Below are 24766 nucleotides of genomic sequence, written 5' to 3'. Positions count from 1 at the left end.
CAGTGGGGCTGAACGAAACAACCTCCGTGGGTCTTCATTTGCAAAGATTCTTAGGAAAGGGGTCTTCTATAACAGGGAGATACCAGAACCTGATATTCAATAGCCCTTTAATTGCAGAATGTGGACTGTAAAAGAGTGAGAGATGGAAAGGCCTGGCTGACCTCTGCTGTCTCTGGGCGTGAATGGTGGTAGCTTTGAGCTGATGAAGGGAGTGGGGGCTGCAGTCAGGAGGAAGCTGCCAACCCCTGGTACATCAGGGGTGACCAGGATGAGGGGAAAGAACCAAAGGTCAGTGAGATGTAGGGAGAGCCATGCTAAGCTTTGTGGTCTCATTGAAGCTTTGTACAGCAGCGTTTCTTTTTTGTTCTTTCAGCGGTAAGGAGTGAGCATCCTGTGGGGCGATGGGAGCGTGGGATCCCAGCTCAGCCTTGGGTCATGTGGGAGTTAGGGGGAGGATCTGAGTGGAAAGTGCACTTCTGAAGCACACAACCCTGTAAACACACTGATTTGTGCCAAACCTCCTCGGAGGGTGTGGGCAGAGCACTCAGTAAACAGTGCAAGGATAAGTGAGGCTGGTGTTAGCATGGAAGTGTGATGCCCTGCCCAGCACCAGGCTTCCCCTCTGAGGTGGGCAGCAGAGGGGCTCCTGCTCCGTTGGGCGCCCAGACCCTGCGTTGGACATCAGCTGTGTGGTAATGGGCTCAGCTCAGCGGTGTGGATGTATGTGGGGAGGGCAGTCTCATGTTGGCTGGTAAGCTCAGACACGGCTGCCTCAGGCAGAGCAGGGCAGGAGGGCAGTTTGCTGGGGGTGTTGCAGCACTCTGTGAGGCTGGGATTCGTCCCGAAGCTTCTTGTTGGGGCTTTCTCAAATAGCAGCATCACACACAGAACCGACTTTCATCACAGACCGCAGGACGCTGCCCTTTTTACAAAAGGGAAAGAGACCTGTCTTTATGAACATTACTTCTAGCTGTTCATGTTCTCTGTGATGCCACATCAGGGCCACTTTTTTTCCTTCTTTTTTCCATCTGTATGTCCATAATTCAGTTATTCTGATAACTGCAATTCTTTTTGTAGCAGGACCCATTTTTACTGTTGCACACCCCCTGGCACAACAGAACTGGGTCCATGGCAACGTTGTTAGGCTGCCATGGCGATGCAGTAACTGTTTGCTTTGTTTTCAGGCACGTCATGTCTGTTCCTCCAGATCTTCATCAGCAGTATTTGCAGACTTGCCAAAACCTGAGCCAACCTGAAAATCACTTTGTTGCTCGTGTGCTTCAAGAAGCCGATAAAAATGATAATATGTAAGAAAATAACCATCAGCATGTTTCAGATACTTCTGAACTCCTTAAACAAGATGGTAGGACAAGAATTGGAGCAGTGGGAAAGTTTGTGGAGTTTAAGGCTTGAACACAAATTGCACTTAACATTTACTGCAGAAGTTCTGGTTTGACTCATCCTGACATCATCTTGGCAAGTCTGTAACTGTATATCCCTCCTGGGCAGCTTTACAAGCAATAAAATCAAAAAAGTGAAAAATGGGGAGAATGGTAACTTTACATCCCTTAGAGAAGCCCAACTCACTATTCAGCCATCCTAACTCCCTTCCTGATTTCTCGCTCCCGTTTAAAAAGGCTCAGCTGCATCCAGTTAGCTTCCAGCTGATGGTGCTTTCCTGAACTGTCTGTGAGTCCTGGCATGGTGCTGACCACAAAAATGGCTTCTCCTTTTGTGATCAGATAGACCTTTCTCTCAGGGATGCACCTGGGGTTGGAGTTGATTGTCTTTTGGAGAGAGAACACAGGAGAAGACAAGGTTGGGCAGTAGTTTGGGTTAGCTGTTCTGCCTTTGGGGCAGGATAGAACAGATAAAGGAAAGAAGGAACAGATGAGGTTACCCTGGGATAGTCTTCTTTATTTTCATCTCTGCTTCTCTTGTCTTTCTGCTTCCTGCTCTCTGTGCGCTTGTGGTCGTGTAGCTGTGCAGTATCTTCAGAGTAACAAGATGGATAGCTGACCACGTGCAGGCACACCGGGGAGGGTGAATAGGGATGCATCTCTTAACCTGAAGAAAGAATTCTTTTTACTAATGTTTTCCTTCTTATGTGGTTACACGTTTGTGTTACAGCAGATGGACAAAAGGGATCACGTTAAAAATAGCTGGAAATAATCGCTTAGTGCCTGTGCAGAGAGTGACAGATGAAGATGTTCAAGTTCTTGCCTCTGTCTTACGCTGTGCTGTATGTGTCACCGGTAAGTATCTTTACATGTCTGATGTCAGTGCTCATATTGTGCTGGTTTATCACCGGGCAGCAAATTTCACACACAAAAAAATAGAAGAAATATAAAAGAAAATATAAGCAATCTCCGTTTCAGCTTAATTCATCTTTATTTCTTTTTGTTTACAGATAAGTTAATTGTAGGTATGCACCTCTTGCATTATTCTCAATCTTTTTCAGGTTTGGATCTGAGATATAATGATTTGACTGATGTTGGAGTAAGGCACGTGGCAACGTTCCTCCAGGTGCCAAAATGTTTCTATTTCAGAAGTGTGGTTTATTTGGCTATGGTAATATTTCTGTGGTGTATTGGAGACCAAGACTGCATTGGTTTGGCAGAATTCCATTAATTTGACTTTTGCATCCAAATCTCTCCTGTTAGGATCTCAGATTGTGGTCTTTGAATTTCTGATGGTGTAAGATATATTAGTATGTCTGAAAAAAGAGCAAGACAGTAAGCCAGGAGTTTTTAAGCTAACATTCAATTCAACGAAGGATGTAATGGTAGCGTGGATTGTGCCAGGGCCTTTGTTTTATGTATTTTATCCCTTCTCAGCCTTTCTGTGAGTCTAAACTTACTAAACTTTAATGCTGCCTTTTTACAATTGTAAGCACTGGCACACAGATCAAAAAGTGACTGTAAATTCAGCATCTGTGCATTCCCAAAATACCTGCAGGTCTGTATCTGAGCTTCACCTGCCTTGTTTGATCCCCTGGGCTCCTAAGTGGCTCTCATAGGACTGTGAGGATTTACTCATCTGATGTACTTTAGCATTCTTTATTTTCCACATCAGGGGCTGCCTGTAATGTGGTGCAGGACAGAGGTTGTAAGTACATGTATAGCATGTCTCCTTTTTGAAAAGTGCAGGGTGCAATAGAAGCAATTCTCATTGCTTTCTGCTTTATTTCTTCTGAAGGAAAACTCAACTCTGCGATACCTTAACCTGATGTTTAACGATATTGGCACGAGTGGAGCTGAGCTGATAGCAAATGCTCTCCATGTGAGTATTCGTCTAGGAGATTTAGACAGTGGCATCTTGCTTGATATTTTCTGCTTCTGATGAGCAGCACGAGCTGTCCTGCCAACATAAAGCTGGCTGAAAGAGCCCTCTGTCCTCTGCTGCTCAGCTCTTTGCTGTAACACAGCGACTGCTTGTTTTCCCAAGGCAGACTTCAGAAATCAGATTTCACACAAGAGAAAGTAGCCCTGTGCTGCCATTAGTACTTAATTATCACAACTGTGTGATAATTTTCTGTGTGCAAAGCGTTGTTGTGCTGTAGGGTGTAGAACGTCATCAAGGTTTTCCTTAGGTTATGAATTTTTAGAATTGGGTGTGAAATTTGCCTGTACCTCAATGTCAACAAATGTCTTGATTCTAGATGCCTGAGACAGGTTTTCAAAGCTTTGCCTCACAGCAGCATGAAAATGTCTGTTATTTTTAACGTGGTTTCCCAAGGAAACGAGGCTAGCATGGAAGGTTTGTTTTGTCTATGAAGTGAGACTCACGTGGGCTCTTCCTTCCTTCTTCGTGGTCTTTGAACTAATCTTCTAATCTCAACTAAATTTGAGAGGCCTGAAATGCTGAGACTGTATGATAGGACTGTGCATTGCCAGTTAATGCAGAAATACCTGCCTGGGTTGTTTTCAGCTGCTTAGTGCTATCTCTTGGGCACAGTTTTTCTGGAGGGACCTTTTGTCTGTGTGTGACAATGAGCAGGATCCACAGGAAAAAGGGCAGTGATATTTTTATTAAGAGAATTGAAAGAAAATGATTTTACCTTTTTTTTTTTTCTTTTGATTTTGTTCCAGAGCAATGAAACTCTTCTGCATTTGAGACTGACTGGAAACAAAATAGGCAATAAGGGTGGAATGTACTTTGCTTCAATGCTGCAAGTTAATTGCACCTTAGAGAAGTTAGATCTTGGAGACTGCGATGTGGTGAGTGAATCAGTAGAATCATCAGCAATGAAATAATTATTTCAGGAGTATCACAAAGGTGCTGCAGTGCTTGATTATGAGAAAATGTCATCTGTTGCCATTGGTTTTGCGTTTTATGATGGCTGGAGGTAACACATTACATAATATTGTAGTGTGTGCTTGGAAAGGCATGTTGTATAAAACACTGAGGTCATAACCAGTGATACATTGCAGCCACTGCCCTTGGGAATTCAGGTGCTTGGCTTTCATGTGCTCCAGCATTGTTTCTTCTGTTCCCATTATTTATGTGTGTGTATATATATACACATATATTTTAAGGGAATATATAAAATATATAGTAAATATATATATATTTGTGTGTGCATGCAAATCCTGTCTGAGTGATGCTGCAGAAAGGTGGTGTTCTCCTTCTGAAGTGCGCAGTACTATGAAACTTGCAAGTTATCCTCCTCACAGTTCTGTTGCTCATGTTGGAGCTCAGCTCGTTGATGCCATAGGTGTGGCAGTGCTGAGTTGAGCAGAAAGGCCCCCAGCTCGATTTTAGATAACTTGCTGCCTCCTGGAGTTGAGTGCTGGGAGTCCCCTGAACTTCAAGGGGAAATAGAGAATAGAAACTGGCACAAGGAATAAGTTTGACTGTAACATAACAGCTGTGACTGTCACCTGGAGACAGGGAGAGATTTGGGGGTCAGCTGAAGATGTTATTATATAATATTTGTTTTGTGGAATTACAGAACTTTCTCCCAAACTGGAAGGGGGGAATACCTTCCAGAAACTGGGGAGGATGTTACCAGTACATAAACAAGGGAAGTGTTTCCCAACTATAACTTACCTGGATGCTTCATCTCTGTATGATTGGTAGAGAGTTAACAGTTCTGTTTTAAAATGAAATGTCTTTGAATGTAGACAAGGCTAATCAGAAAAAAACATAAACAGAAGTTAGTGAGCAAAATGAGGAAATAGAGAAATCCCAAACTGGCCTGTATTCTAGGCTGACTGTTCTGTACCATGTTAATTCACATGTAGGATGCATTTACCTAGTGGAGAAGTGTTAGATGAGACTTGTACTGAAGATGCAGGGAACACTCCCAAGTTGATTTTTCTTCTCAAATCAGGAAAACCAATGTAAGGATCAATGAAACGGACAAGTACCTCTTGGAGATCCAACATATTTGCTTTTTCTTTTTTTCCTGAGTTGCTGAATTTTCTAGCTGTTTATAGTTCTTAGTCTCATTGCACTGCTGTTCTACAATAAATTTGCATTGGTGTCAGCAGGCACTTGCTGGCTGCACTTGTATTTCTCCAAGGTACAGGAGGCAGAAGTAATACTGTTTCCAACCAGAGCCTGCCTAGTGGTTCTGATCTTCTGACAATCCATTCCAAGAAGGCATGGTAATACGAGAGCTTGACCTGTCCACCGGACAGGTTTATCTACAAGACTTGTCTGTTTTCATTTGCAGGGTACACAGTGTCTAATAGCAATAGCATCAGTCCTGACTCAGAACAAAGCAGTCAAAGCAATAAACCTCAATCGTCCATTGCTGTACAGCCAGGAGGTAAGGTAATAGACTGCAGTGCCAGCTCAGGCAAAGAGAGGAGCGCAAGCAAAGTCACTACTGATAAGTTTATTGACATCTGGGCTACTCTGGGTTTTGTTGAAGTGATAATTGGTTGTGGGAATACTTTATTTTCTTCCTGATCCCAAGTTTTATGCAGCCTCGGGCTGCCCTTGTTTAACTGGAAGGTTAATTTTGTTTTGTTTTATTTTTCTTGGTAGGTATGCATTTATGAAGCAGTAGGCAAAGGGAAATGGCTGGGTATTACTGAACCAAATATTCATTTTGCTGCCAGCGCTTGGAGAGTTTTGTGCATCATTCAGCAAAGTGAGGGACAAAAGCTGTTTAGCAGGAACTGAGGGAAGGACAAAAGACTGCTTTTTATCTGAGCAGAGCATGGGCGATTGCCAGAGGCTGCAGCCTAAAGAAAGGCACACTTAACAATATCCCTTATTCACAGTGCCATGGTTTTGTTTCACTGTGTGGACTTGTAGCTTGAATTTAACAAGTGAATGAACCTCATCAATGTAAAACCTATGATGTGTTTTCTATCCAAAACAAAGACACAAGAGCTTCCCAAACAGTCCAGCACTGAAGAGAGATCAGTGTTTGCTGTAGGCAGCACCCTGGCACTGGGTATGTACATGTACCAGAGCTTCTGCCTTGCAGGCATGCAGCTCCTGTGCCTCATTGCTCCTGCTGTTTCACCAGTGTCAGCAGTTTTCAGGTGCATGAGGTGCATACTCTATTTTCCCAATTGCATGATAATACAACAAATTGTTGTGAAAGCCAGCAGATCTTCCCATATCCCAGAGAAGTTTTCAACAGTTCAAACAGCTGATAGCTTCTTCTCTTCTGAGACAGGGGTCTGATCTACGTATCTGCAGTTTTACAAGGCCATTTACATCACTGGTATTGAAAATAAGGGCCTAGGCTGTATCTGGGGGAAACTTTCTCTTTGCCATTGCTGTCATTTGCTGAGGCCTGTGGCTTATTCCCTTATTATTGACTCAAAGATCTCATGCAGTTATTTTTGTAATAAACAAAACCTCAAAGTAGATGTACAGTGTCTTACGGTGACGGCACATTTCTTTTCTTAGCAGTGTCTCTTCATAAAATAAGTGGCATGACAAAATACTTCTAATGTTGGTGAAAGCTGATCCAACCACAGTTTTGTTAAAGCAATGACTGGGAAGGAAATAAGATAAGTCATTCAAGCATTGATGCTCCTGATATTTACAGGGATGTACAGTACTGCAAATCTGCAAATACTTCTGTTATTTTTCACTTTTTTTGGTTGTAATAGTGCATCACTGCCTGGCTATTTCCAATACAAAGCTGTAACATACAAATAGACCACCACTGACAACCAGGGTTAGCTGTTGTACGTGTCTTTTACTGAAGCAAGACTACATCTTATCCTAAAGTATAGTTTAATAAAAATGAGTGTTTACTTCTAGGAAGAGACCACAGTCCACATAGCTTTGATGCTGAAAAATAATTCTTCTCTTGTGGAACTACATCTGTGCAAGCATGAAATTAAAAGCTTTGGTGTAGAGCGACTGTGTGAGGCCTTGTATGAAAACTGCAGCCTGAGATACCTTGATCTTAGCTGGTAAGAGTTAGTACAGGACCTAACCTTGACTGACATTAGATGCTCATTTTCTTAGTATCTCTTTTATAAATATATATATGCATATCTCTTTCAGTAATAAAGTAACTCGTGAAGATGTGAAATTTTTGGGAGAACTACTGAAACAGAACCAAACTCTGGAAATCCTAGATCTTAATTCAAACCGAATAGAAGATGATGGAGCTATCTACTTGAGTGAAGCTTTGGCTTTGTACAACAGGACTCTTAAGGCGTTAGTATTTCAGTAACTTCCTCAGGGATTGCAGACAAAAAACACTCCAAATATAAGAAACTCAGACTCTGCCGTGGCTGAACTGATGTGAAAATTGTGCTTTGACATTAGCAGTCAAAACAGAAAACTCACAAAGCTCCAAACTTCTTGGTTCAGCTGAGGAAAAAAAAAAAGAGTGACAGTATGGAATTCATTTGCCTAGCCATAGGTGTGGGAGGGTGAGAGGGAAAGGGTGAGGATGAAAGTTAAATTGGTTCTGCAATGGTTCTAACCATCTTACCTGGGACTCAGTCATTTTTACATTCATTTCGAGGAGCAGGAGAGAGGCTATTAGATCTTTATTGCTCTTTTCCCACCTTTAAAGCTCAGGTCCCTGTGTTGCTCAAGCATAAACAAACTAGGATCTGTACATCTTCAGAATTTTAAGCCAAGCAGATTCCATAGAAGGCTAAGGCTCTATATTTGTTGATTCTGATCTTCAGCACTTAAGAAAATCCTCTGTTTAAGTTAGCTTCCGGGTGAACCCAAAAGAGCTGTAATCTGTCCATCAGTGTGCATTCTGTAGCACGCATTAAGCCGTGCACCAGCAGGAGGTATAAAGCTGATCAAAGGTGTTACCTGAAGCCGTGAGTGTTAAGTAGCAGACTGAGGAGGTGGTGGCTGCTGGGTGCCTCTGAAAGCCTTCCAGGCTCACCAATATAAAAATAACTGCCACACAATAAAGATCAAAGCTTAACCTGGCCAGGCGCCAAGGCCTGGGCTTCAGAGCAGACAGAAGATGAGATGTGGCCACCACACAGTAAGCCACTGACACTGAACAACTGAATGGCGAGCAACCTGGCTGTGTGAGTCATGGCAGTGCCTTGGGACACAGTACCGTTCCAGAGTCCAACCTGCCTGTAGCAACCTGAAAAATATTTTTAATAGGAATGGGCTTGATACAAATATCTTAATACATTATGATAAATAGAAGATTTCATTATACATACAGTTATATAAAGTCTAACTGAGTAAAACTCCGAGTTTTAGCTAAGATATGGGAATGCAGTGGCTTAGCATGCTTGCATAACTATTTTCTGTTTATTAGGTTGTCAGTAGTGAGCAACAATATAAGTGGCAAAGGGCTGGCAGCTCTCTCACAAGCAATGAAAATAAATGTGGAACTCTCCTACATTTATATTTGGGGGAACAACTTTGATGAAGCCGCCTGTATGGTGAGTACTGGACTGAAGTGACCAAGTGCTTGCCCACCGTGTTTTATCTTCTAGGCCCTTCCTTACAATCAAAGTGAAATATTGTATGTCAGCTTCTTGTTTCGTTCATTTCAGGCATTTTCAGAATTAATTCAGGCAGGCCGCTTGAAACCTGATTGCACAGATGTGGAACCGTACGAAGTGGATGGGCACATTCACCTTGCAGAGCTCTCCCATGGCCTTAAAAAGCATTACTACTGGACACCAAGCTATGGGGAGGTGAAGAATGCTGCTGCTAATGCCAGTCTGGCAATTGCAGCTGTTTCAGAATGTTTCTAAGGTAGGATCTTGGTGTGCTCACATAGACTTTATCTGTCTTCTAGTACAACAGATATCAAACACACTGCTGGTTGTTTCTTCAGTGTCTTTACCCTACGAGTCTAGAAATACTTTAAAATAGCATTAGAGATGAAATATCAAACCAATAAGTGTAAAATTTGTTTTTAAATAGTGGCCAATCTATTAAAAGCCTATTAATATGAAAGCATGTTTGTTTTGCTGTAGTCATTACTATTGTGCACGCGTGTCCTTTGCTGTGCCATGGTTGGGTAGAGCTCCCTGGTTGCCAGGTGACAGATGAATGCATGTAAGTGATGTGCTGAGATGAGAACAACTTCCACTATGGCGTGACACACTACAAGTGACAGCAGGTATTCTTAGCAGCAATGCAGAATATAGCAGTCACTGACAAGAGGTGGTGTGAAGACTCTGACCGTCAGCAGTGCATGAACTGAGCTTCCAGCAGCTGCACTGCTCAGCTCTATTTAGGAGCCCTTCTCAGGTCAGCAGTTACCAAGTGCTTATTTAAAGAGGATGCAGGGAGTGCATCAGAGCAGCAGCAGAGCCCATGGATCGGGTACTGTGACCATGGTGTCCTTTTCCCCTGGGCTGCTGCAGAGAAAGAGCTGCTGCTGCCCTTCCTGCAGCCAGGTTTCCCCACAGCAATTTCTACTGTCTCTCTGTGGGCTGAAGTGCAGCTAGGCAGACCGTGTTGATTAAAACAAACAGAAAGCTCAAACTTCCATTTAGGACTGCTGCTGAGCAGCAGATTTGCTTGAGAGCAAATCAGATATGTGGTGGAACAAGATTCCTGTTAGAGTTAGGAGTCTGAGTAAGTCCATGTGTCACTACTAGGCTCTATATGCCATTACTGAGGGAAAAGAGAAAGTAAGCTTTTGTTGTTTATCAAAAATATAAAATATTTTGTTAAACAAGTTTGATGAATTTAAGCAGTTAGCTGCAATAATGCAGGAACTTGAAGAGCAAACTCTTTACTTTTATCAGAACAGTATTTTGATTCACTTGCAGTATGTGGTTGTTATAAGGATAAATGGAATCTACTTTTGAAAATGCTAGCATAAATCATTTCTTCAGCTGCCAGAACTCAAAGCACCTTTCAGAAAGGCAGCGTTTAGACCCCAGTGTAAAGGGAATGAAAATGACTGATCCAGCAGGCCAGTGGTACAGTGCAGGTCCACGAAGCCCTTCTGTCAGTTGAACTATTCAGTAAAAATAAGGTAGGTAAAATACAAATTTGGAGTTGAGTGACTATCATCTTCAGCAGAAACAGTGAACTTTCAAAGCAGTCTTAAGTAAGCAAACAAAAAACCAAACCTCCAATCCTCAAATCTTACCAGTAGGAAAATAAAAGTACTAACATAAGAGTGTTTATATTAAACTGCGTCTAGAAACAAAATGTTTAATTCGGGTTGAACTGATCCAAAATATCTTTTATCAGACAAATCAGGTGTTTCTTACTGCCAAGGAAGTGTGGTAAACCTTGTTGTATGCAGTGTCCTGCAGTGTGTGCTGTGCAAAGGGCAACCTTCCTGACAGGGTGCTGTGGTGGTTATGTTAGACTGCTTCCCTCCTCCTTTTGTTGTTACCCCTTGCAGTTCTAAACAGCAGACACGAGGTGAGGGAAAAGTACAAAACAAGTTTATTAAAGTCTAACATAAAACACTTCAGGCTAAATATGTACAACTCCCTGCCCAGGAGATTATAAAATCGAGAGTTGAGCTATATACAAATAACAGAGGAAAGGCTGTATATACATGAAAGATACTTCAAAAATAATTTAAACCAAAAATCAGTCATTAACCTTAACTCTGCTGCAAGGCTTATCGACATCCTCTCCGAAATCACAGCCCTGAAATCCTAGATGAGGGATTTGTCTGTACTTGACAACTTTTCTTAAGCCATATGTTTCAAGAAAACTTTCATGCTCTGTGCCTACAGATAGGCACCAATTCAGTTAAATGCCACACAAGGAGTTATTCTAACATAAGTATTTGAAACAGCCGATTCAGACATTTATAGTTGCAAATAATCTGTTCAGGTAGAACTGAAATGCTACTGAAACAATGATGTTTCTCGGATAAATTAAGTCATTTTCTGTAAATTACCAATGATGGACTGAAATTCTCTTTCATTTTGCAGGTAGGTCTCAAGAATGAGAAGAATCCCTACAAAAATTCCATGTTTCCCCCATTCATCTCTGAAGGAAGTTACCAATATTGTTAAACACCACGTACCTCCAAAATGAACTCCTTAAGCCTAAGAATGAATGTGCAGCTGACTTCATGCATCTATTGGCACAAGGTACCGTACAGAGCTGCTTCTTCAGGCCCTGGAGCACCCAGCCTGAACACTCCTACAAATTCAATATATGTCTCTTTCTATATATATTTAAAATCTATATTCTATTAAATGAATACCGTTGATAGAGATCATACCTCAGCAGCTGAGATATCTGCACAAAAGATGAGGGTAAGAATCGAGGTTCTCAGATGAGGACTGAAGAGTGCAGTTCACTAAATTATTGCTCTAAGTCAAAATTACAGCCTGTGTATTCTACTAAGAAAGGCTAAAAGTGTTGTTTTGTAAAAAATAATGATTATCTTCTTGTCTATAAAGAAAACTAAATGACTACGAAAGAAAGTGGTACTGTTATAAGCATCTAAACAAATCCTGTATAAATCTAAGTACTGTTTTAAAAAGTCTGAAAATCTAAGAATACAGCAATAAGCTATTATTGTAGAAATATAAAAACAGTCCAAACAAACACTGTTATGGAATGCATTTCCTAAGTAGGAATGTAGTTACTTCTTCCTAGAGCAAAACAGCTCTTGTCCTTTATGCTGAATTTTACATTAATCCTCAGGTAACAACAGTGTATCATTAGTTTATCTTCCAGAGTTGGTTAAACATGAAATTTATCAAGCTTACGGTGCTGCACTTTGTCAATACTCATGGCTAAGTCTATGTCTATGCCAAGACTCTTCCTCTGTTTTCAGAAAGTGAAAGTAAAGAGGAATCTTAGAGCAAGGTACAGCGCTCACTTTGTTAAATGGAATCAGCATTCTGCTCTTTGTGGTTCTTGAATGCTAGTTGGCTACAGAATCATTCAGCTCCTAATCAACAACAGCAACTTGGAAGAAGAAAAAGCCACGGGAGAAGCAGTAGTAGGGAACTGCCAAACAAAATCTGAGAACTTCATCTATTGCCTTGTGCCAGCCTTATGAAGGGCATCAGCTGTACGTAAATGGTGCAGGATGGATAAGCAAAGAAATTAAATGTCAAGAAGTATGGCAGTAATTAGCAAACAAAGTGAAAAATGCCTGCATTCAACTGTTCCTGGGCCACTCCATGCTGCCTGTGGTAGATTTTATCATTAAATTGGCCATATCTTATGACTTAAAACATGATCAAGAAGCAGAGTTCTAACCGTGCCCCATACCAAGATGACCACCACAAAGAAATGAAAGATCTGTTACTTCACAAGTACAAATGGGGAGGAAAAAAATCTGTAGTCATGCTCAGGAGTCAAGGGACCATCTGCAGAACATTTAAATGAAACCCTCCAAGAACTTTTTCACAAGGCTGTTTAATTAAGGGGCAGATTAATTTTTACTCCATGTAGAACACAGTTAGTTAAGAGGTATCTCCTATGCCCTTCTATTTATCAATGTCTGGACACAAGGAATCAGTGGGAATAAAATGCTAGCACCAAAGAAATAACCAACAAGTGATATCTTTAAATCTATTTGTGGCACAGTCATAAGACTGCTTCCTTACTGTTTGATGATTACTTAGGTAACACTTCTATCATGTTAATGGCACAAACTGGCAAAATGGAGCATAAAAAAGGTACTCCTACTCTTAACCAGTCTTTAATGATCCTACAGAGAACCTAAAAATGCTTTGTTAAAAAAAAATATAAATTGCTAATAGTAAAATATACCTTTGCAAGAGTCTTGCTAGATACCAATTACAGTTACTGTGCAACACGAAAGGTAAATTAATACATAAATACTTCAGTTGAAACAAATCCCTGCTTGGGAGAATGTTAATCTGCCCTGTTGTATTCTTCCTCAATGCCCCCTCAATAGCAGTCATGCAGTATTTTCACAGTGAAGGGCTGCATTTGTTTCTTCTTTTGTACCTACTGACCAGCACCACAAGAAGCACAGAAATGATCATTATGAAGCTATGGATCACACATCACAGTTCAGTCAATGCATCTTTTCACCTCATCTACAACACCCATGTTCTAGCTCTTCTGGTGAGCAAATGCTGCTGCTTGTGCCAAATTCGGGACATTTCAGACATATGAAAAAAAATCTTGGACAAGTTACAACACTGGATTCACTTCAAAAACGAGTGACTTCTTGGAAAGAATACACAGTAGTACCTATGCCATTAGAACTCTCTGGGTTATCATGCTAAAGAAACTCTCCTTTACTTGCCCCATCAGGGACATGAACACAAAGCTTTCTGTCCCTCTGGTCAGACTTCAGCTGAAGATGGACTGCTTCTCCCAGACAGCAGTAATTCTTTGAGAGGACCTTGACTGAGCACTGGCCTACCTGCCATCACATACCATTACAGGACCTCAGGATGCTCTTTAGCACATTCAGATTATGACTTTCCCTTAAAAACAAACAAACAGCATGTTGCCTAGGACCACATCCTAGCAGCTTTTGAAGATCCCCAAGCAAGGGGACTCCAGCAACCTCTCCTGGCTACCTGCTCCAGTGCTCAGGTGATACTGTCACACACCAGATGGACAGGAACATAACAGGAGATCTCCAAAATGCATTAGAGTATTTAACAGAGAATACTTAAGGCAGGCATTGCTGGAAAACATGTAACTCCTGGAAGTGTTAATTGCAAACAGAAGGTTGATTGTACATTAGCACAATTCAACAGTGAGGAAAAAAAAAAAAAAAAAAAAAAAAAAACAGCATAGTACAATGGAAACAGCTTACAACTGCCTTTACAGAAAGAAAAAAAAAACCAAGAAAAATTCAAGAAGTGACTGCTTGATTGATTATGTTCATCTTTACCAAAGGTATGCGAGTTCACTGCTGGATTTCTTTGCTGGCTCTACAGTGTCAGTATAATTGCTGCAAGAAAATGAACTGAGGTTCTGAATATCCAGTCACAGCAGATCTCAGTAATGTTTCTGATGATGGGGACTGACTGCCTGCCACAGGAAGAAGCATCTGATGGTCTTCAGTACCAATGGGAAGAGGAAGCGGCAAAGACATCTCAGAGGGTTTCACATCTACAGACTCTGATAAAGGACTCTTCTGACTCTGAAGGGATTCTTGATCATTGAAAGAATTATCAAGTGTGTTGCAATCAGGGGGAGTTTCAGATCCTGGCAAAAAAAAAATAATTTCCCAATCATTTATTTTCCCCAGCAATTAGCATATGGAAAAAGTTAGCAAATGATGCAGGAATTGTTATTAGCAAGAGCTAAGGAGGACTTGTTTCCAGAGAGCATGAGCAACTGCTATTAGAAGTCTTGCAACAGATGGCAAAACTCTACAAGAGAAAGACAGCTGAAGTGTCCTTACATGGAGGAGTAAAAATGAACAGACAAATTTGTTGATGTTGATGACATGTTGATGATGACTGTTGATGACAAGTCAATAGTTGATGCTGCTTCTGAACCTTTCTTTACACAAGGAACTTACCTGTGTGAACTTTTGTTTTGTGCTTCTTAAGGTTTTTTATATCTGTGTAAGAATTTCCACACAGTTCACAAATGAATGGTCTTTCACCTGAAAAAAAGTTTGACAGAATAATGTTAAAAGTGAAAGAAGATGCAGTTGCTGACACAGGATAATGGATTTCTAAGTTGTATTTTAAAAATGCATCATAACTGCAAGCTGTTTTGTCTGTGCCATTATTCAGAATAAGATTGTTTCCAGAACAGTAGATTAAAACAAAAAAAGCCTCAATGCTTGAGGTAAAGCCCTTACATCAACACTTACACTGTTACATGCAGACATGTGTCTGAAATAGGCAATTAAAAAAGTCACAGACATTTTCTTTAAATTATCTTCATGCTGAAATACATACATTAAGAAACTACTACTTTTAAGTGCAACACAATATGGTATATTTTATAGGCAAAAGGGAAGAAGTAGAATCTTATTTATTGTGCAGGAAGCAGCCTGTCTGGAAACTGACCTGTATGGGACCGAAAATGTTTATTGAGTTCTCCAGAGGAAATAAAACTCTTCCCACAGATGCCACAGATATATGGCTTCTCTCCTAAAGTAAACACAAGGAGTTTGTTATTTCAACATATAAACCAGAATATACAGCATAAAGAACAAATTAAAATGAAACAGATAATATCCAATGGGAGAAAGAGCTCCCTAAACCAGAGTCAAAGAGAAAGAACACGAGAAAAGAACTGGTTGAGAACACCAGAGGTGACCCCCAGCTCCTCCCAATGCAGATTTCCTCCTCATTACCCATCCCCAGCCCCTCTGCAGCAGCCACCTCCTGCCAGGCCTGGTTGGGTATCTCCATGCAAGGTCTCCCCTTACCTGTGTGTTTTCGGGAATGGGTGATGAGAGAACTTGAGACAGCAAAGGCTTTTCCACAGGTGTCACACACGTAAGGCTTCTCCCCGGTGTGGCGACGCACGTGGTAGGTGAGCGTGCTGGCCTGAGCAAAGCGCTGCCCGCAGCGATCGCACACGTAGGGCTTCTCACCACTGTGCTTCCTGGGAACAAACAGACATCAGGGGTCTGCTGGCACAAAGGGAAGTCACCCTCACTGTTAAGTGATTTTCCCCAAGTTTCTTCTGCTTTCTCCTCACAGTGGTGTTCTGTGAACTAAAACACCTCATCAACTGGGAGCTGATTTTGAGTCCGCAGCTTCTCACTGAGGGAGATTCACTGGGAATGAGCGCATCAATGATTCCTTCTTCATTCCTTCTTCCTCCTTACTTCAATGAATCATAGAATGGCCTGGGTTGAAAAGGACCACAGTGCTCATCCAGTTCCAACCCCCTGCTGTGTGCAGGTCGCCAACCAGCAGCCCAGGCTGCCCAGAGCCACATCCAGCCTGGCCTTGAATGCCTGCAGGGATGGGGCATCCACAGCCTCTTTGGGCAACCTGTTCCAGTGCCTCACCACCCTCTGGGTGAAAAACTTCCTCCTAAAGACAGAACAATGACCTCCTAACAAGGAAACATAATTTGTACTCCTGCCAAAAATGCAAAAGCTCCATTCAGGCTGCAGTCAGCAGAGAGACCCACTTTGTACCACGTCCTATCATGATCCTCTTTCCTCTACGAGTACTACAGACAATTAAAAACAAAACAAAACAGCCACCATTGCCATAAGGATACCAGTACATACACTGTACCGTTCATAAACTCATAAAATGTGTAAATCAAAACCCTAATGAGTGACTACACAGATACACAATTTATTACACAGGGTGAAGCAAGACCCAAGATAAAACATGCAGAAATGACCAAGTTCTGTGAACATGTGACTCCTGCTAACACCAGAGTTAATCATTCTGTTTAAATAAATGTATGGATAAACACCTTCAGGATCTCACTTCTGCCTACCTGGCATGAATCTTCAGATTGCTTGAAGTTGCAAACTGCAGATTGCACACATCACATTTGTATGGTTTCTCTTCTCCGTGATGCATCCGACTGTGGAACACCAATTGGCACTTCTGAGCAAAGCCTTTGTCACACAGCTCACATTTGTATGGCTTCTCTCCTAGCAAAGAACAAAACCTTTGTACTGTCTGCATTTACGTAAGAAAGCTTTCCAATCCATTACCTGACCAAAGCTCAAGTGTCTGTTCTAACTCTTCTCACAAATAACATCTTGTAACATCCTGCACCCGGTGGGATGTGCCAGGAAAACAGCAGATAACACACTATTTATGAACATACTAACATTTAAGAAGAATAGGTAATAGCTAACACCTCTTAATAAAGCCACTTCCTCCACATTATTTTGAGAGAGCTATTGCTACATTTTCAGGCTTTTTTGCTGGTTATATATCTATTCACTATTCTGAGTATTTGAGATGAACAACCTCTAAATCATGTGCTTTTTCTTGCCTGTAAAACAGCAAGCAGTCTTCAGTGATCTCAGAAATTCTTCAGTGTTCTCTCTAGCATTCATGAATGTCTCCTGAGTGTTTGCTGTAGAATGCCACATGCACTTCTTCAACTGCTTGGGATTTCTGACTGATCAGTACAGTCTCATCAAATGGACTGTGTGACTCAGACTCAGACAACAGCATAAAAGAGGCTGCCCCAGCAGTGCACAATCAAACTAAGAACAATTATTAAGCATATTGTTCACATAAAAACTTCAAAAAAATCAAAGTTCTAGCATCTCACCTGCCATCTAGCAACCAGCACAGTGAGATCCCCTGCTTATACATGCAAAAATTCCAATAGCAGCACCTCAAAAGAGCAGCTAAAATTCCTGCCAGAACACTGTCCTGGAATACTGCACCCAAGCTTCATCTTGCATATCAACTTTGGTTTGCCAGTAGCTGGTAATATATGAAATCCTCTCTCTTGGTTACTGAATGAGCACAGTGTTCTTCTGCAGCTGTACCTCAACAACTCCTACTTCACCTCTTCTGCATCTTCTCTGCTTGCTGGAAAGCAGCTCCACTGCTGATCTCTGCTCACCGTTTTCCAAAAAAGAGCAAAAGTAAACAACTGTAATCTCTTTCACTGTTACCTCTGAGTTCTGAATGCCAGCTATAAAAGGAAGAAAACTATGCAAACAGTGTCCCTCTGCTGCTCACTGGGTTAAGTACAGCAGCAAAAGCCAAAGCAGAACAGCTCTGCTGGATCAGACTAAAGAAAGAACTAAACCAGTATTAAGTCTTCCTTCTCTAGGGAATAACTTAGAAAAAAAACAAGCAAGGTTCTTTTTCCACCTTTGTAATCAAATATATGTCAGAATTCAAAAATAGCAAGAGAAATTCTGGTATCCGGCACTGTGAGCTTTTCATGCTCTACAGGCAATAGTTTCTGGTGCTCAATTCCATGTAATCACTTTACAGAGCTAAGGGCAGCCAACCCTTCTGCATCTTTCCAGGAATCAAGATGCTCAGACTAAGCCAGTCTCTTTCAGATTGTCAGAGTGGGAACTGTGATTTTGTACTGAAAAACCGAAATGCAAAGATCTTTTTAGTGCTGTATCCACATGCTGCTATTACACAACTCAGGAAGACAAAGCCCACAGCTTACCTGTGTGAGTTCTTACATGTGTTTTCAGCTGATTGCACTGCGTGAACGCCTTCCCACAAAGCTGGCACACATAAGGTTTCACTCCTTTGTGTATCCTCATGTGGCGACGGAGGCTGCTGGCTTCTGAGAAGACTTTTCCACACGTGTTGCACACTGGTTTTGCTTTGGAGTACTTCTGGTCAAGCTCTTCTGAACTTTCCAGCTGGTAAGCGTTCTTTTCGCTGGCTATGTTAGACATGCAGTGCTCCTTCAGTGCACAGCTTTGCTGAGGCTTTCCCTGTTTTTGTTTTGCTGCAATAGTCTGAACTAAAATATCCTGTGCTGCCAACGTTTCGTTTTCCACCACGGCTGCCAGCTGCAGTTCAGAGCTATCACTGCCCTGGGCAGCCTGCTCTGTTATCTGTGCTGCCAGCTTATTTGCATCCAAAAACATTTCAATGGATGTGTTCTCAGTCACATCGTTCTGGTATTGTATTGATTTATTCTGCACGCTTTTTGGGGAGCTGAAATTCTTTTTTCGCTTTTTGGTTTGAGCAGACTTCTTTTCTAAAGCCGATTTCTTTGCTTGAGGTTGAACCAACTCTGCAGGAGGAATATCTGGCTTCTCCCGATCATTGTAATCTCGCAGGGTCAGGAGGCAGGCCTGCTGGTTCATTTCAATGTTTCCAGTGATGCTGGATGTCTCTGTAGAAGAGGGATTAGCAATAAACGCAAAGTCTTCCATCTTTATTTTGCATTTGGTGACCACTTCTTCTACTCTGAGATAGTCAGCAGCCTGGTGAATTTCCTTAACATTCCAGCTGCAAGAAAACCAGACTTTGTTGACGATATTGTGGACAAAGCGAAAACTCCTTCTGTACCAATTCTGTTAAATGCAAACAGCAGAGCTAAGAAAAGCTACGCTGCTAGACAAAATAAGACAGCTGGCTTAGTATCTTGCATTATATTAGCACTGAGCTCTAAGTGAACCCTCCTGGTTTCACTCATGCACTCATCACAACAGAACTGCAGAAGCTGTGGCGGCCACCTGAGGGTCACAATACAAAATGATGGGGACATGCTGTCAGACCTTGCTGTCATCATTTATCAAATAATTCTCCTGGGTGAGAACAGAGCTTTCACATCCCACTTCTTCCACAGACCTCAACTGCTCAGAATGAATCCAGAAACTCTCCTGCTGTAGCCCCACCAAGAATGCTGCACACTTCATAATTTGCAAGACATAAATTGCCAACCTTAAGACGTAGCTGCGTACATTGCTTTGCTAGTGTTAATAGTTGCAGCTAATCTTAAAGAAAAGCAAACGCCCCGCATCTGCGCACTCAGCCATCAAATAGAAGTTTTCAGGTATCAATAACAAGGAAGATGTATTAAAGTGCTCTTAGAACCAGGTGTTGCAAAAGGAGTTACGCTTCTGGGCTACACACTTGGATGCGGTCACACTTGAGAGATACTTTCCTTCCCTGTGAGAGCAGTACGCTACAAGGAATCCTCATTGTACACAAAGTAACACAACATGCACAAAATCAGCCAACGGAAAAAGCTTTTCCTGCACCTGGCTGCTTTGCCAAAAGGAACTTTGCTTTGGAACAACAGACCTTGTAAACTCCACCAAACAAAAACTCCACCAAACACCTCTTTAATCAGCGCTGACACTCATCTGCTCCTCAGGCTTCAGTCTCCTCCACTCACTGCAAAAACGGGCTCCTACAACCCGATGTCAGAAGGAACACAGCTGTCCCTCTGTCCTGCCGTACCCACATGAGGTTTCATCCTTTTGGAGCCAGACAGAAAGTCTCAAATAGACTGAAACTATCAGCAGAATATCGGGGAACGTTTCTGTTGTGGCACTCACGTGCTGTTGTAAAGCATGCAAACAGCCCACCTCCAGTTGTCAGTGTGCATCTCGTCCGCTGTTATTTGTTCCTCCTGAACCCATTACAAGAGCACGAAGCCCAGCGCTGCCCTAACAGCGCACTTCCCGATCGCCTTCCCCCTTTGGCAGCAGGTATTACCTGTCAAGGTTTAAGTTTCCCGTATAAATGAATTCCAGGAGCTTTTGGAATCCATCAGCCTTCACTTGAGTCTGATCCAAAACGACGGTGCTGTCGGTCGCGTCCCTGTAGAAGGCGCCGAAGAACTCGCTGAAGGAGGCGAGCACGTTGCGGTGCGCCTTGAACTGGCACTCTCCGATGACCACAGTGCAATCGCAGAGGAAGCCGGCCTCGCGCTGCTTGTTCAGCCGCTCCAGGAGGTGCTCGCAGTGGTGGGAGTACTGCATGGCGAGAGCGAGCCGCGGCCTGCCCGTCCTGCCAGAGGAAAGCGACGGGTTTACCTGCGGGATTCCGCTTCCACCCACTAACGGGGCGAATTAACGACTGCAAAGGGCTCGGCGCTCTCGATGGCCGCGGCGCAGCGCTGATGCGGCGCCTCCGAAGCGCGGCACGGTCCCGCACCCGCGGGAGCGCTGACCGCGGGGTCGATCCACCGCCAGCCAGAGCCCGGGAGCCGCGGCAGCGGAGCCGTGCGAGCCCCCCCACGCCCAGCCCCGCGACGGGCCTCCCGCCTGCGGCGCCGTCCCGGCCCCGGCCGTCCGAGCGCCGTCCGCCCGCCCCGATCCCGCGGTTCCGCTGCGGGCGCGGAGCGGCGTCCTACGCACCTGCGGAGAAGCGGCGGAGCGGCGCCCCCGCCTCAGGCCGCCATGTTGCGGTGACGCCACGCGCGCCGCTTCCGCCCAGGGACTTCCGGTGCGCCGCTCAGCCTGGATATCGCCGAGCGGGGGCGGCAGGGAGGAGCGGGGCCGGCGGGGCCGGGCAGGGAGGAAAGCTGCGGGAGGTCGGGAGGCGCGGATCGCGGCTTCTGTTGTGCCGAAGGGCGCGCCGCGACGCGCAGTCCCCGCAGCCTCTCGCGGTAGTGGCGGGCGCGCGGCTGTGGGTGCGGTAACGCTAAGAACCCGCAGCGTTTCTCCTGTCGCCTCTTTTAGTAAAAACGGTGTCTTTAAGAGAACAGCGCGGAGCGGCGGCCGCGGCCCGCAACCGCAGCGGCAGCACGCAATCGCTTTCCAGGAGCAAAATTGCCGCTCACGGCCGGTGTTTCCGCCCGGTTTCGAACCGGGGACCTTTCGCGTGTTAGGCGAACGTGATAACCACTACACTACGGAAACGCCGCTTGCGCCTTGGTTTCCCAGCTGCTCTCCTGAACGTTCTGCTGCGCCGCCCAAGATCGCCCGCACTGCCGAACGGAGCTCCGCAGCTCCGGGTCCGTACACGGCAGCGGTACCATAGGTGTGCATTTCAATGGGCTGAAGAGATTTGCCGTTCCTTCTGTTTGATACATAAAGTGCGCAGATCGTCACATCCAGGGAGCGGTGGGGGCTGTACGGATGACGTCCGTGACAACGGCCCGTCGGCCCGAGGAGTTATGTCTGCTCCAGCATAAGCCTTTCTGGAGGGCCCGGCTCCTCGCCAGGCTGACGCCGGGAGGTGGCCGTGTGTCCCAGGTGAGCTCGGTGCTGCCCCGAAGGGAAGGTCTCAAGTTTGGCTCCGGAGCGTCTCACATCCCCGAGTCGTGGTAGCAAAGGATTGGGACTGGGCCGCACGTGGTGCACAAAACGCATTTCTGTATTAAACGCGCTCTAACGTGTATTTAGCTTTACGCTTCACGGAGAAGAAGCTGAGATTACAGCTACCTGGATGATGGCGTCCGGGGCAAATCCGCAGCTCAAATCATAACTTTCGACAAGGTTATTTCCTCCTTACCCCAAGCACACATCTCTTTGTGCAGGCAGATACGAGACGTGTTTTAACGAAGTTCTTCGCGAAATCCGGGGCCGTAAAGCTCAGCCCCGGATCGGACCCCGCAGCCCCCGGCCCACAGGAAGAGGCGGGGCGCTTGCGGGGGCGCGTGCGGGGGGCGCGGCCAGGCCCGGCCCGGCGGCACGCGGTGCGGCGGGAGACGAATGAGCGCGGAGTTCCAAACTCCCGCCGCCGTCCCCTCTCCGCCCGCTCTGCTCCTCGCGGCCAATGGCGGGGCGGCAGCGTGCAGCCCAGCCAATGGGCGCCCGGCGGGCGTAGGCGGAGGAGGCTACAAGAGCCCCACGCGGGGTTCCCCCGGCACGCGTGGCGGGTGGAAGGCTCCGCTGTGCCTAACCCTAATCGGGGGAATTGATGGTGGCTGTCGCCGCGCTCCCTCCGCCCGCCCGCTGTTTTACTCGCTGACTTTCAGCGGGCGAGGGGAGCCGCCCCAGGGGGAGGCGGGCGGCGGGAGGAGGCCGGGGCGCCGCGGCGGTGGGGGCGAAGGGGGGGAAGGGAAGAGTAATGGGCCGAAAGAGGCTCCGCGACCAAAAAAAAAAACGTCAGCGAGGGGTCCGCTCGCCCCGATCCGCCCTGGGGTCCCCGCTCGCCTGGCCGCGGTCGGCCGGCACCCGCCATTGCCGCCGCGAAGAGTTCGCCTCTGTCAGCCTCGGCGGCGCGCGGGAGGTGCGGCGCGCGGCTCCGCGCCCCCAGCAGAGCAAACGGGAGCGGCGCCCCCGGGGCAACCCCCGCGCTCCCCCGCGCCGTGGGGCGCGCGGACGGCGTCGCTCCGACACGCGCGGCCCCGCGCGAGCGGTCGTTGGGGCCGTTGGGCGCCGCGAGGAGACCCGCGGGGCCGCCCCGCGCCGAGGTGGGCGGGAGGTCGGGCCGGGTCCGCGCGCAGGTGCGGCCCGCCGGGCGTCAGCCGTGCGGCTGCGGGCCCGGGCCGCTCTTTCGTCACCTGTGGAGACGGGCGGCCCCGCGTCGTCACGGGGGGACGGGCGGTGTCGCGCCTCGGGGCGAGAAGCGCAGAGGTGAACACGAGGGAACGCACGAGGGAACGCACGAGGGAGCACGCGGGCGCCCGGCGGGGGCCATTCGGTGAAGGCGTGGAACGAGCGGACCGTGAGGGGGCCGCTAGGGGAGGCCGACCCGCTCCGTACGCTGAGCCGTGCCCGGCCGCGTGGGGACGGGACGGCACAAAAGGCGGCACAGACAGAAGGCGGCCCTGCGGATGGCGCTGGGAGCGGCGCGATGCCTCCGCCCGCCACGTGCGTGAGGCCGCTGCCATCTGCTGGGCTCGGCTTCGCTTTTATCCCGTTCCGCACGAAGGATCGGTGAACTTGGGTGCTTAATAATGTTTTAATTGGGCGGCGGAAAGCCACGGCCCACGTGGAGATGGAGAAGTCCGATATGCTCGGAGATGTGCCGGTCCGGCGGGTCGAGGCGCTTAAATTCATAGGGCTGGAAGCGTAGCAGCAGCTGGGCGATATCGGGCTGCGCTCCTTCTGCTTGCACAGTAACGGCAGCAGAAACGTTGTTCCCGAGCAGCTCTCAGCACCGGATACTTTGTTTGAGGCTCCTATCCGGCAGCGCGAGGCCGAGTGCCGGCCGCCATTTTCCAAACGTTGCTCCTCTGATCGGCCCGTTAAAAAGCTTTACCAGAACGGATCTCCTGCAGCATTTCGAACACTTTGTCTCCGTTGCTTCTGAAAGAGGTGATGAGCTTCCACTACCATCCTATGTGAAAAAGTGAAGGTGTGTTCTGCGTATTTGTGTACCGCAGAATATTCAGAAACTCAAAACTTGGTTTACTTTATTACTGTTTGACTCTGGTAATGAGGAAAGCTTCGTGCAACAAACAGTTTTGCTGTGAAGGCCGCCACAAATGTAACTGAATCTGCCCCCTGCTGCTTCTGAGCCAGGAACTGAGCCCAGATTTGAACTCCATGGTCCTTACGGGTCCCTTCAACTCAAGGTAGTCTATGGCTCTGTGAAAGGAAACACATCTGATGGCTCTCCTATGATCAGAACTCATCCAACAGCAAAAGCAACTCCTGGAGGTGCAGAGCCGTTCTAGTGCTTGGACCACGTGGCGTTCAGCGGATGTTCTTCCCTGCAAAACGTGAGTGATCCTACTAATATATCCCTATTTATATATAGAGATTTTTGTTTGCTTATTTGTTTGCTTTTAAATCTAACGGTTTGCTTGAAGCTTGAGTTGAGTTTACCAGTGCTCTCTGAGAGACAACGCAACGTGTAAAGGTGATGATGTCCAGGAGGAGTGCTTGTGCCCTCTGCGAGCGTGCTTTATTGCAGCTCAGGCTCTGCGCTGCCATTTGATGACCTGGGCACTGGGGTTGTCCTGGCTTACCTGCTGTTGGGTGTCACTGTCTGGAACTTAGCACAGAGAAGTCAGGTTGTTCTCTAAGGAAGGCACAGATGGGGAACTTTTGAAGGATGTCTTACTCACGTCTACTTAAGGCATTCAGATGACTTTTGTGTTATCAGGTTGGTTACGTGCTAAATGCTTT

The 24766-nt window shown here is 45.7% G+C and overlaps 2 protein-coding genes and 1 non-coding gene across 8 annotated transcripts; 1 reads left to right on the top strand and 2 right to left on the bottom strand.

Moving 5' to 3' along the window:
• Positions 1 to 553: 553 nt before the first annotated feature.
• LRRC34 (leucine rich repeat containing 34) lies at positions 554 to 12118 on the top strand. Of its 6 annotated transcripts, none has more exons than XM_042881076.1 (13): positions 554 to 692; positions 1185 to 1307; positions 2134 to 2255; positions 2462 to 2526; positions 3076 to 3108; positions 3199 to 3282; positions 4092 to 4220; positions 5681 to 5776; positions 7237 to 7391; positions 7486 to 7641; positions 8729 to 8855; positions 8970 to 9174; positions 11334 to 12118. In XM_042881076.1, the coding sequence occupies exons 1-12, from the start codon at positions 595 to 597 to the stop codon at positions 9171 to 9173; spliced, it is 1392 nt and encodes a 463-aa protein (XP_042737010.1). In that variant the 5' UTR covers positions 554 to 594; the 3' UTR covers position 9174; positions 11334 to 12118. The 6 variants fall into 6 exon arrangements, with proteins under 6 accessions (XP_042737010.1, XP_042737009.1, XP_042737011.1 ...); XM_042881075.1 differs by having other exon boundaries at positions 2131 to 2255; XM_042881077.1 differs by lacking the exon at positions 3076 to 3108 and having other exon boundaries at positions 2131 to 2255.
• On the bottom strand, positions 10811 to 21173 carry MYNN (myoneurin). Its single transcript, XM_042881073.1, has 8 exons — positions 21101 to 21173; positions 20457 to 20750; positions 18442 to 19241; positions 16780 to 16939; positions 15743 to 15921; positions 15378 to 15461; positions 14879 to 14965; positions 10811 to 14559 (listed from the first exon to the last, which is right to left on the bottom strand). Exons 2-8 carry the CDS (start codon positions 20720 to 20722, stop codon positions 14291 to 14293), a joined length of 1845 nt encoding a protein of 614 aa, XP_042737007.1. The 5' UTR covers positions 20723 to 20750; positions 21101 to 21173; the 3' UTR covers positions 10811 to 14290.
• Positions 21174 to 21531: 358 nt separating this feature from the next.
• Positions 21532 to 21604, bottom strand: TRNAV-AAC. The gene has a single exon. It is a non-coding gene; the product is annotated as a tRNA-Val (tRNA).
• Between the last annotated feature and the right edge of the window lie 3162 nt (positions 21605 to 24766).

Source organism: Lagopus leucura, unplaced genomic scaffold (assembly GCF_019238085.1).
Source record: "Lagopus leucura isolate 7727_CA_CO unplaced genomic scaffold, USGS_WTPT01 Super-Scaffold_100029, whole genome shotgun sequence".
NCBI lineage: Eukaryota > Metazoa > Chordata > Aves > Galliformes > Phasianidae > Lagopus > Lagopus leucura.
Note: the sequence above shows the minus strand (reverse complement) of the source record. Positions and strands in the feature narration are given on the sequence as shown.